The 12,202-nt window shown below is 34.8% G+C and overlaps 1 protein-coding gene across 1 annotated transcript; it reads right to left on the bottom strand.

Moving 5' to 3' along the window:
• Window positions 1-538: 538 nt before the first annotated feature.
• Window positions 539-10,421, bottom strand: LOC128864804 (uncharacterized; the record flags this gene model as incomplete). Its single annotated transcript, XM_054104563.1, has 12 exons — window positions 539-2,402; window positions 2,504-2,657; window positions 5,903-6,049; window positions 6,118-6,379; window positions 6,437-6,590; window positions 6,657-8,035; window positions 8,144-8,361; window positions 8,435-8,710; window positions 8,824-9,095; window positions 9,178-9,292; window positions 9,355-9,703; window positions 9,776-10,421. Coding segments are annotated over 12 exons (4,215 nt in total), but the record flags the coding sequence as incomplete, so codon positions are not given.
• Window positions 10,422-12,202: the final 1,781 nt, after the last annotated feature.

Genomic DNA, 12,202 nt, shown 5'->3' on the forward strand with positions numbered 1-12,202 from the left:
GACCTTGCGCCATCCGATTACTATCTCTTCCGACCTGGCTGACCAGCACTTCCGTAATTACGATGAAGTCAAAAAATGGATCGATTCGTGGATTGCGGCAAAACCGACCGAATTTTTCACAAAGGGAATCCGTGAATTGCCAGAAAGATGGGAAAAAGTAGTAGTAAGCGATGGACAATATTTTGAATATTAAATTTGTAACCATTTTACGTCAATAAAGTTTCAAATTTCGAAAAAAAACCGCACGAACTTATTGATAGTCCTATTAAATATTTCTAGTGATTTTTAGAAAAACCAAAAATTGTATAAATTTTTCGGACATTCATTTGCCCATATTTTTATTTTGTGGCATTTATTCACTGGGTAAAAATATTCGTTTTATGTTCATATAGTATATTTATGTGTAATTCACAATAAAATATATTTTAACAAAATTACAAAATTACAAAAAATATCGTAAGCTAAGTACATAATTATTTCCGCTTTCTCAGCGGCTGTATAAAAAGGAAATTAATTATAAGGAAAGTTTTAAGTGTAGGGGCGTTCGATAAATTATACATTCAAATAAATATTGCGAAGATAAAAAGTGTAAGTATGAAGACCATACAAAAGATGCAGTAAATATTGGACTTAAAAAATTATTTAAATTTGCATTTGAAAGAGAGAAAAGAATTAGAATCTTTGTAGTAGTAATGCTAATGGACAGAGTTAGTGAGAGAGGGAGAGAGAGAGAGAGAGAGAGAGAGAGAGAGAGAGAGAGAGAGAGAGAGAGAGATATAACAAAAATAAAATAAATTCTAGAACTAAGTAAGTACAAATATTTATTTTCATATTTCACTACAGGTATTACATATATATAAGTATGTATATATGTATATGAAACTCTACAAGGCAGTTGGGGTAATTGAAAATATTAAGTTGGGAAGCAGCGAGAAATTCCGAGACATAGATTGAAGGTAGTGTGAGAAGATTTTACTTTTTATTTTTTACTTTGGGTGTGAAAATATCAAAAAGCGGGAAAGTGTTTGAAATAGTTGAAGGATAAGAAGTGTAAGTTGAGTAGAGGAGAGGTAAGAAAATACATATTGGCTGATTATTCACATACTTATGTATTATTTCTTTACATGCTAGAAGTAAATATGTAAGTCTTTGAGGTTTTTACTTCCATTTTCTTTTACTGTATATTAAATGTATATTTTCTTTTTTCAGTTAATTTATACTTTCACGTTCTAATTGACCACAAGTAACTACACCTGTGTTTGAAGTAATGATGACAGTAAATGATTGATAATTAATTTTTACATTTATTAAAAAACCAACAAAAAATTTCAGGTATTTTTAAAGTGGCAGAAAATGCACAACTCTGTCTGCGAAAAAAATAATCAAAAATCAATGAAAATTTGTAGTCACTTCAAACTTGCACTTTATTGCGCCAGAATTGGATGGACTATAGAACTGCATACCCAAAATTGTTTTTTTAATTCTGCATACAAAAACAAAAATTTTGTTCACATTTTTTTATATTTTTTTTTAATTTCGAAATTTGATTTTTGCATATTTTTGGTAGATTTTTTGATTTTATTTTTACTTTTGATTTTCCTTTGATTTTTGCATTTTTTTTTTGTAGAGTTTTAGGTGTAGAATGAATTGTGATTTTATAAAAAAATATTCAAAATTAAGTCTAAAAAATGTGAATTATCAAAAGTTCCCACTATTCACACTCCTCTTATTTTGAACACAGGTGTCTACTCTCTCATGCCGAGCGTCCAGAAGCGCTCGCTTATACATACACAATACATACAAAAAACTACATATACACATGCACTTATCCGCACAAGCGTATATGCGCAGGCACCTGCAAGCGTTTAAGTGCCTGTGTAGTGGTAGTAAAGTGCGTTTTTTTCTTTGAGTTTATTTACAATTAAATTTAAATAAGTATTGCCTGCTGCTGACACCCAGCTGGTAAAAGCATTGCAGTTTCGTGTTGCAGTTCACGCTGCTTTTTCTTTACTTATTCTCTTTCGCTTTGTTTTCATTCATCTCCATATATCTTAACTTATTTCACTAAATAGCGTCAATCAAAAAGTGTTCGCTTTCTGATATTTTTCTTCATCGAAATGCCTTTTGCATCTACTTCCTGCACCATTTCATACTTTCATTTACAAAGACGCAATGAACGGTGTCAGATCGGGGAATTTGAAAATGTTTTGTGGACGCGAACGTTGCACGCGCACTGGTGCCTGCACTGAAGCTTGACGCGCCTGCGCAAAGTTACCATTGCCATTGCCATTCAAGTAGATGCCGCACTGTGAGTTGCACACTTCGTCACGCAGAATGGCGTCCTTGGGCCATTGGCGAATCAGTTGACCACAATCGGTAATGCGTAGCGAGGCGCATTGTGGCTGCAAGAAGCAAAGACATTTAGACATTAGTATTTGCTTCAATTATGAAAAATGTGTATCAAAAGTTTTATGATTAGGTAAAATTTAAAATTTTGACTTACGCCTTCGGCTGAGCACACACAGCTGGTGCAAGGTGAGGGGAATGCAGACTCGCCAACGCGTACATGTCTGTTGCCAATTTGACAGCCTTGCACATTTTCACGCCAGAGGCTCAGATCGATTTGCGGCATGGATGAGCAGGGCACGCGTGGATTGCTGGAAGAAAGAGAGAGAGAGAGAGATAAGAGGAGTAAAAAAATCGAAGAGAAAAATGTCAAAAAAGAAAAAATCGTATTTGGAGTTCATCGAAAAAGTTTTAACATATTCAGTATCAGCTTAAAGACCATTATTTTTATTAAAAAATAAACGGGTATAATTCTATAAGCCTTTTGATGGAATATATACATTTTTTTTCTTTTTTTTTAAATTGGAAAAGTAATGAATTACAATCACAATAATTTTAAAAGCATTAGCGGCTAGGCGATCAGCTTTAAAACAATTTTTTTAAATTGCATTAAATTTATTAAAAGTTGGAAATTTTTAAATTATTAAAAATAAATATTTTCAAAGAATTTTACGTTAAAATATCGAAACGTATAATATTTTTGAAATTTATTTTTATAAACAGTTTTATAAATAACTACAATATTTTTTTAAATTATCAAACAATTTAACTTTTTTCTAAATTATTTGTTTTAAACAACTTATTCTAATTACCAGAACACAAAATTTTTAAAATAATTTCTTTTTATCACTTTTTGTTCTTTAATTACCAAAAAATTAATGTTTTTCCAAATAACTTTTTTTAAAGTAATAAAAATTTTTTTTTTTTAATAACTTATTCTAATTATCAAAACACAAAACGTTTAGAAAATTTTTTGTTCTTTTTAAATAATTTTTTGTTCCTTTTTTTTAATTTTTTGTTCTTTAATTATCAAAAAATTAATATTTTCCACATAGCTTTTTATTAAACTAATAAAAAATACTATTTTTTTGAAATTTTTTTTTTTTAATTATTAAACAACGCACTTTTTCTTATTTAATGCTCCTTTTCTAAGTTATAAAAAAGAATTTTAATAATATTTTCTTATTAACAAATTTTCTTTAAATTATCACAAAATAACTTTTTTTCAGTTACCAGGTAGATACCTATGAAATGAGACTTTTTTCAATTTCAAACGTTTATTAACAAAAAATGGTTACAAATTTAGTCTTCGAAATAATAGCCATCGCTGGCGACACATTTTTCCCATCTCTCAGGCAATTTGTGGATGCCGCGCCAAAAAAATTGGCCGTCCTTGGCCGCAAGCCAATCATCGAGCCATTTTTTGGCTTCATCGTGAAAATTGAGGCGCTGCTCGGGAACTGCGTGCCCCATCGATGCAAACAAATGATAATCGGAAGGCGCCAAGTCTGGTGAGTAAGCCACATGCACCAGCGGTTCCGAATCGTACGGATTAATTCCCGGGTCGCTCTTGTTCTTACTTTGTGACGCCGATCGGCATATTCTGTGCGTTTTCGGTGTATAGCGCTATTCAAATCGGCCAATTGTCGTTGGTAGCGTACACCGTCAATTGTTTCACCTGGTTTTAATAGCTCGTACCGAATCATACTACGCTGATCCCAGAAAACACACAGCATTGTCTTGCGGCCGAAGCGATTTGGTTTGGCCGTTGTTTTTTGCTTGTGGCTGGTCGGACCATACGATCGTTTAAGCTTGGGATTGGAGAAATAGACCCATTTTTCATCACCTGTAACAGTTCGATGCAAAAAGACTTCCTTTTGAACCGGGAGAGCAGCATTTCACAAGTGGTTTCACGATGTCCGCAAATTGTAGTTTGAAGGCACGAAATTCGACATTTTTAAGAGCGACAAAAATGCATTGTTGTATGAAACGTAACAAACAATGAACTGAATATTGTTGACAGACGGCAGACGAAAAAAACAAGACTTTTGGAAAGGTTTAAAAATACTCCTTGCGACATCTATGGACTAATAGCTGAAAGTCTCATTTCATAGGCACCTGATAATTTTTTTTGAAGAACTTTTTCTTTTAATTATCAAAACAATATTGTTTTTTTTTTCAAATAACTTGCTTTTTGGTTTACTAAAAATTGGATTTTTTAAATTATGTTTTTTTTCTACTTTTTAATTAAAAATCAAATTTTGTAAAAATGTTTTTTTTTTATATTTAAAATAAAATTTTATTGAAATTAATTCGTTTGTAATAAAAACAAAAAAAAAATATAATTTTTTTTGAATAAATTTGTTTTTAAATTATTAAAAAAATATTTTTTTTTCAAATAATTTCCTTTTGAATTATAAAAAATTTATTTTTTTAAATCTTTTTTTGTATATTCAAAATAAATTTTTTTCAAATTTACTCTTTTGTAATAACTTTTCGTTTTAGTTATCAAGAAATATAATTTTACGAATAATTTTTTAAATAACTTTTTTTTTTTAATTTAATATTTTTTCAAATAATTTTTTTTTTTATGTTTTTTAATAATCAAAACAATAGTTTTAATATAATTTTTTGCTCTAAATTATTAATGGACCATTTGTTTTAAGCAATTTTTCTTTAAATTACCAACAAATAAACTTTTTTTAAATTAATGTCTACTTAATAACTTTGTTAAAAAAATTTTTTTTGCAAATAACTCTTTTCCAAATTAACAAAAAATTAACTTTTGTCAAATACCTTTTTTTTAACTATCAAAAAATAAATGTTTTGAAATAAATTTTTTAGAGATCAAAAACAAAGAATGGAAATAACTGTTTGGTTTAATTATCAAAATATGTATTGCTTTAAAATTTTTTTTTTTACTAAATATTATTTTAATTTTTTCAATACTAAATATTATTTTATAAAATTAAATTTTTTAAGTATTATTTTTTAATAACTTTTTTTCGTAATTTTGAACAAAATAAAATTCTCGTAAAATTTATTTGTGTTTTCAAATAACTTTGGTATTTAGTTATCACGAAATTAAAGTTTTTCAAATAAAATGAGCAATAAATGGAATTTTTTAAATAATGTTTCAAACAAATTTTTTTTTAGTCATAAATTTTTTTTTTCAATTATCAACACTGGAATTTTTTTAAATTCATTTTTTAAATAACCGTTTTTCTAATTACCAAACAATTTAGTGTTTTTTAACTCATTTTCTTCAAAAAGGTGGTTTTTCTAAATTATTAAAAAATACCTTTTTTTAATAACTTTTCTTTAAATAAGCACCAAAAATTACATTTTTTCAAATAATGTTTTTTAGATCAGCAAAAAATTTAATTTTTTTAAATATTTTTTTATTTATTATTTTTATTAAATATTTTTTTTTTTAAATAAGTAGCCCTGTACTTGAACACCGATTTTGGTATATTTTCTTTTATCAAATTCCATGTGCTTTGAGACTTTTGATAATGAAAAGTAGAAATAAATATAATTTGAATTGTCTACTCACAGGAAATTGCTGGGCAGATCCAAGGCAGCACGTTGGATGTCGCCAGGAACCTCCAAGTTTTCACAAAGAACTTTAGCCAGTGTGACCTTACGTATCTCAGCCAGTTGCGCTTCGGTGAAACGTATTTCAGGATTAGCGTTCTCATACCTGGAAAGAATTTTTTGTTTACTTCTTTCTCTAATTTCACACCATTACACAAATGCGTCACAACTCACCAGAACCGATCACATTTACGCAGCTGACGGAATTGAATGCCAATGATACAAGCCAATGTAGGGCCAACCAAACCACCTTGCAATGGACGTTCTGTCATAGAACCAGGGAAGAGATCGATATCGTCAACGGATGCATAGATTTTCTTGAAACGGTTAATAACTTCATTCGGTATTTCGCGACTGAGATCACTCCAGGTAGTGGCGCGTTTCAGATTGCAGAGAGCGCGATAGTTGTTGTAACTGGGTATGCCATGGTCACGTGCTAAATATAGACAAAAAAAATTATCACAGGTTCTCAGGAAAGTAAACTATTGTGTACCTCTTTGAATATTGAGCGCAATAAGATCAATACCAGAGAAGGGAATTTTGCGATCCTCGAACAAGTGGTTGGTTACCTCACCAGTAATGAACTGATCTAAAGTTTCCATGGGGGTGGCGACTAGACCGCGCGTGATCTCGTCAATAATGCCGGGCTGTGCAAAAATTAGATATTTGTTTATTCACTTCTATTGAACAATTAATGAAATCACTTTTCTTACCTGCAGAATGGCATCCATGCGGAAGAATCCATCGCGCAACAAGAGTGGTGGGTCGACAGGTTGGTGGTTTACACTCAAGCGTGGAATATGTGGGCGCAACAGTGAGTGCCCAATACGGAAAGCGGCAGCAGCGAATTCGTTAAAGATGATGGGACTGCAGGAGGGATTGTAGTCCTTGTAGTAACCTTGAGGCAGTAACTTGAGGCCATACAAATTCACAGCATTCCAACTGAGCACACGTGGCAGGAATTCATTGAACACCATTTGTTGCCATTCGGCGTTAACTATGCGACGCGCTTGATAGAACAACTGGTCGCTGTTCCAGTGTGGATTCACGCCACGCAGTCCCTCGACAATGCGATTGTGTTCGCGCAGGAAAATGGTATGCAAAGCAGTGAGACCTGGCTGCTCGGAGGCACGTTCATCACCGCCAATGAAGCAGAGGTTGTTGCGTGACTTGCATTCGGGATGAGAATTGGATTGCGGCAGTAACTCTTTGCCAAACGAACGTATGGTAGAGTTCAAGCGGCCACCGAAGCCGCGCAGCTTATTCACGACACAATGATTTTCACCGTAAATCATGGACGCATCCAAAAAGTGAGTGTTCTGATTGATCTGTTCGCGTGGACCTAAAGTCAGTTGACCAGGCAACGATCTCATTGAAGGGAAGCAGAAACGTTCACCGCTGGTCACATTCACTTCGGGGAAGAAATAGTCACCGGGCGGCACCGGGAATGGATTACATTCCGGATGTACAGTTTGTGGCGAATTGCAACGACGACAGCTGGGTATAGATTCGTGGAAGCCTTTATGAATTGGGGTAAGCGTGAGATCGTGATCGAGAAACTGTGCGAACTGCATGACCATCAAAGAGTAGCGCGTATGTAAGTTGGAGATATCCGGATGGATAACAGTCGAGATGGTGCGTGGATTGGGCAGCAGGCTGCCGGTGACCGACAGTAGACGCACCTTATTGATGCCATCGTCATATTGCGAAGGTAAGAGACGCGAAAATGTGGTCAGTGATTTGCCCCAGTTCGGATTGCGTAAATTATTGCAGTAACCGGTGACAGTACGGAAGGGCGAAGATGTGTCACAAGCAATCAACGGATCATCGCACTCGGCCTTCACCTGCTGAGTCGTACCGCCGAGAATGGCATTAATATCGATGGTTTGAAGTGTTTCTGAAAGCTCATTACGATTAAAGTTACTGTCGAATGCTTGACGTTTGCGACGATTGATGGAGTTCAGGGTATTCAAAATCTCATTGGAAGTCAACTCGAACATGAGCGAAGAGTTGGCAAGTGCGAGCGCATTACGATTGGCCTTGCTGAATGAGGCGGCGACACCATCGGGTGATTTGGCGCTGATGCCACCATCTGTAAGTGAGCAAAAAATGCACATAATATGAAAATTACAGTGTTACGTGTTAAGGCATTACGCTTTAATGCGGAAATGTGAAAATGTGGAAGGGAACAAAAACTTACTCGACAACCACGATTCGTATTCAAAACGTTTGCGTTCCTCCAATTCAATCTTTGCGCGTTCCACGGCAGCTTCCAACAGCTCAATATTTATTTCACTAATAGCCTCTTTCACTTCAGGTTCCATTTCAACGTGCTCGTGCAGCTCAGCCGACTCGGGATTGGATTGCCAGGGATGTAGGTCCAATGTGGGAATTTGGGCGCAGTCGAGCACTGAATTTCTTTAGGTGGATGAAAGTGTATTGATATGTTAACATACAAAGCAAGTACAAAGCGTGTCAAAAGTCATCTTACAAGAAGTTATCCTCGCGTATGAACGCCTTCGATTGCACCTTCTCGACCTGATTGGAGGTGCAGAGCAAGCCAGCAAGCGTTGTCTGACGTATGCTCTTCAGCTGCACCAAAGTGAATGATGAAGGAGGAATATCATTTTCATACCAGAAGCGATCAGACTTCTTAAGCAGCTCGAATTGACGCTTCAGTAAACAGGTAATCGTTGGTCCAAACAGAGAGCCAACAGCAGGATCTTCAAGGAGTGCGCCCACTAGCAAATCGACGTCGTCCGCATTTCTAAAGTTGCGAAAATGTGAATGTGTGAATAATCGATTTATACTCGAGTGACGCGGCATCGGAATGCCTTACAGTTGCTTGCTTTATTTCTTTTCTTAGCTTAGTGCACTTACTGATAGATATCTCTCAAACTGGTGATGTGTTCCTCAGGTATGTTGGAGATTTTGGCCAAAACTTCGAAAGTGATATTAGCAGAGTCTGCGCCTGAGTACTGCTCCTGACACATATCCAAAGCGTTACGATAAGAGGGAATGCCATGATCACGTCCACGGTGTATGGCCAAAGCCAGCTCAGTCCAACCATCTTCATTTTTGATGGCAGGAATCAGCGACTTCTGCAAAGCAGCAACCGAAAGCAGTTGTGTAGCTGACATGGAATGCGAGATCTGTAGAGGAAATAAGTTGAAAATGTCATCAGATTTGTGATTAGGATTATTAAAAAACTATGACAGCTGCTTTACGACTAACCATCTCTGGCGGGTACATAGTGAGGAATGCGGGGAATGCGCTATTGGCGACCTCATTATAAACGCCAGCGCGATTGGTGCTCGAGTAGTTGGATGAGTGCTTCTCGGCAGTGAGTCTAAAGAATGAAGAAATAAATGATTAAAAATCATCCCAGTGTGCTTTCAAATCCCAACTCACTTCAGTCCTTCCTTGGCGGTCGTCTCCTGACCCAACACCAGAGGCAAGAATTCACTATAGGTGATATGTTGAATTTGTGCGGTCACAATGCGGCGCGCCTCGAAGAAAACATCCTCCTCCGACCAATCCGGATTTAAATGCGCCAACTGCTCACCGATGTTGTTATGTTCTTGCAATAGCGCACGATGTAGCGCGCCCGAAGCACTAGTCAGCTGGCAATATTTGCACGATTCCACCTTAACACCACCGCTAATGTAAGTGCGCAAATCTTGCATATCCCGCACCGTAGCGCCATACAGACCCGAGCCATCTATGTAAGCTGAGGCTACATTCATTTGCTCGCGTTGACCTGGAAGTGTAAAAAAATTGATCAATTTTATGCCAAGGGTACGAGAGTACGTGCCAAAAAAATCCAACTTACGTCTCGCGCAAGCTTCCGCATCGTAGGCGGGCACTGATCGCTTGTATTCCTTGCAATCTACTCCACGCCGCACATAGCACTGTTGCAGCTCCTCCGGGTTCTTAGAGCTGGCATTTTCATTGCAACACTTCGTACTGGTCGACAGCTGACTCACTTCGTACAAATCGTTAGCCAATAATTGTCCCCAGGCTGGTAGCATGGCGGTGATATGCGGATGCCGCAGTTCGGCGTCGACATGATATTGCAGCTGATCGATAATGGCGCTGGCATCGGGTAGGGCGTGTGTGCCATGTGAGGTGCGTGGCTGGCTAATGCCATAGGCATAGTCGGGTGCGAGGAGACGTAGCAGCACATCGCCACGTGCGCCCCACTTACGATGCGAGACGTTGTTACATTCGCCGCTCGGTTGGCGGTATTTACTCGGTGGGCATACTTCGGTGTCTGTTTGATTGCATGGCTCCAGTGAGCGAGCGCGCTCTAGGCGCAAGGCAGCAAGTGCATTCGCCTGCAAGTCGTCAGGGGTGCGGAGAGCGTGTGCTGCGGCAAAAAGGCAACTGTAATGAACGAAGAAAGTAAAGACATAATTAGTTTTATGTTTTCCGAATTCGAGTTTTTGACTTAAAAAAATGTGCAAAAAGCTTTGTATTTATAGTGGTGCGTATAATTTTCAAATTTGTTTGCACTATCGAATAGAAGACAGTGCACTCGCCAATGTAGAAAAAACTGCGACAGGGTGTGATCTGAATTTGTCATGTCTGACTGGTATAGAAATATATTAGACAGGGTCGGTCGGCAAACGAAAGAAAAAGTTGAAATGGACCCCCACCGTATTTATTTATTATATCTCCAGTAGGTTTCGGTACCATAAGCACATTTTTAAAAATCCTTCTAAAAGCTGCTAAAATAGGTTTGTTATTATAACTCTGTTACGATTATTATTATGAGCGAATTTAGCATTGTGGCCAGAAAGATCTCTTGTGCTCTTTTGAGGGATTCAGATTCAGTTCTCTATTCCTCAATAAATTTTAGTTTTTGTGCTATTTTATTGCGTTTTTTCTCCTCTCGTAAAATTTGTTTACCCACGGGTTTGTGCCGCGCGTGCATCAGTGCTGGGAACGATGCCAGTATTTTTTTGGCAGCACCTGCACGTTCCATTGTAGTACCTATAACTTGATTGTTTGACAAAGAGCGGGAGTGGATCAGCTGCCTATAGCTATATCAACCTAAGACATCGTTTTTGTTTCATCCAACTCGAGTACTTTAAAATTCATTGAATGCTGGTTTTAACTGTTTTACTAAATTTATAAGCAATTCGGAGCTGAAAGTGGCATTAGAATATACAATATAAAACTAGAATAGGTAAAACTCTTCAAAACTCCGAAAGAATGGCATGATATCGGATGTGAAATAAAAAAGTTATAATATAAAAGACATTTTAGCACTTTTTGGGAGGATCAAAAAAACAGTTTTTTAGGGACAAATCGTCTCAACATGAGCTATACTCGTCAATACAGTAGTAGACTTGCGTAATTTTTCTGTAACCCTTTCTGAAGTATATACAGTTGAAAACTAGCGCTTCACTTGAACAGTATTTTTCACTGATTTGATGGACCTATTTGACTAAAACTCGAAGTTATGGGGATCCTTTTATGAAACTTGATGGAACTACATAGCCCAGTAGCAACTTTTAATAAAAAACTAAAGAAAATCAGTGGGCGTTTTTCAAAAATAAAAATAAAAGTTTTCTAAATAGTTGTTCTAAAATTGTTTTTGTTGAAAACTTATTTCAAATTTTTTTATATTTTTACTTTATTTTTTTATTTTTTTTTATTTTAAAGCCTTTTTTGTTTTAAGATTTTTTTTCAAATCCTTGTATTAAAATAAAAAAAAAAAGTTTTAAAATAAGAAATATATAAAAAAAAGTAAAAAAATTAGTTTTAAAATAAAAAAGCGAAAAAAGAATTTAAAATAAAAAATTAAAAAAGGTCATAAAGTTAGTTTCAAAATAAAAAAATATAAAAAAAAAATTTAATAAAATAAAGTTAAAAAAAATTTAGCAAGAAAAATTGTTTAAATGAAAGATTAATTTTAAAATAAAAAATATTAAACTTATTTCAAAACTGTATTTTTTTATTTCAAATTTTTTTTTATTTATTTATTTTTTTTTTCAAATCCTTATATTAAAATATAAAAAAATTCAAATAAAAAAAGTTACAAAATTAGTTTAAAAAAAAAAAGGAAAAAAGATTTATATAATATATTTCCTACAGGCTTTAAAATAAAAAGTATTCAACTTATTTCAAAATAAAAATAAAAAAAGTAACAAAATTAGTTTTAAAATAAAAAAAAGTAAAAAAGAGTTTTAAAATAAAACAATAAAAAAAGGTAAGAAAGTTAGTTTTAAAATAAAAAAATATAAAAAATTTA

The sequence above is a fragment of the Anastrepha ludens genome, chromosome 5 (genome assembly GCF_028408465.1).
Source record: "Anastrepha ludens isolate Willacy chromosome 5, idAnaLude1.1, whole genome shotgun sequence".
Classification (NCBI taxonomy): domain Eukaryota; kingdom Metazoa; phylum Arthropoda; class Insecta; order Diptera; family Tephritidae; genus Anastrepha; species Anastrepha ludens.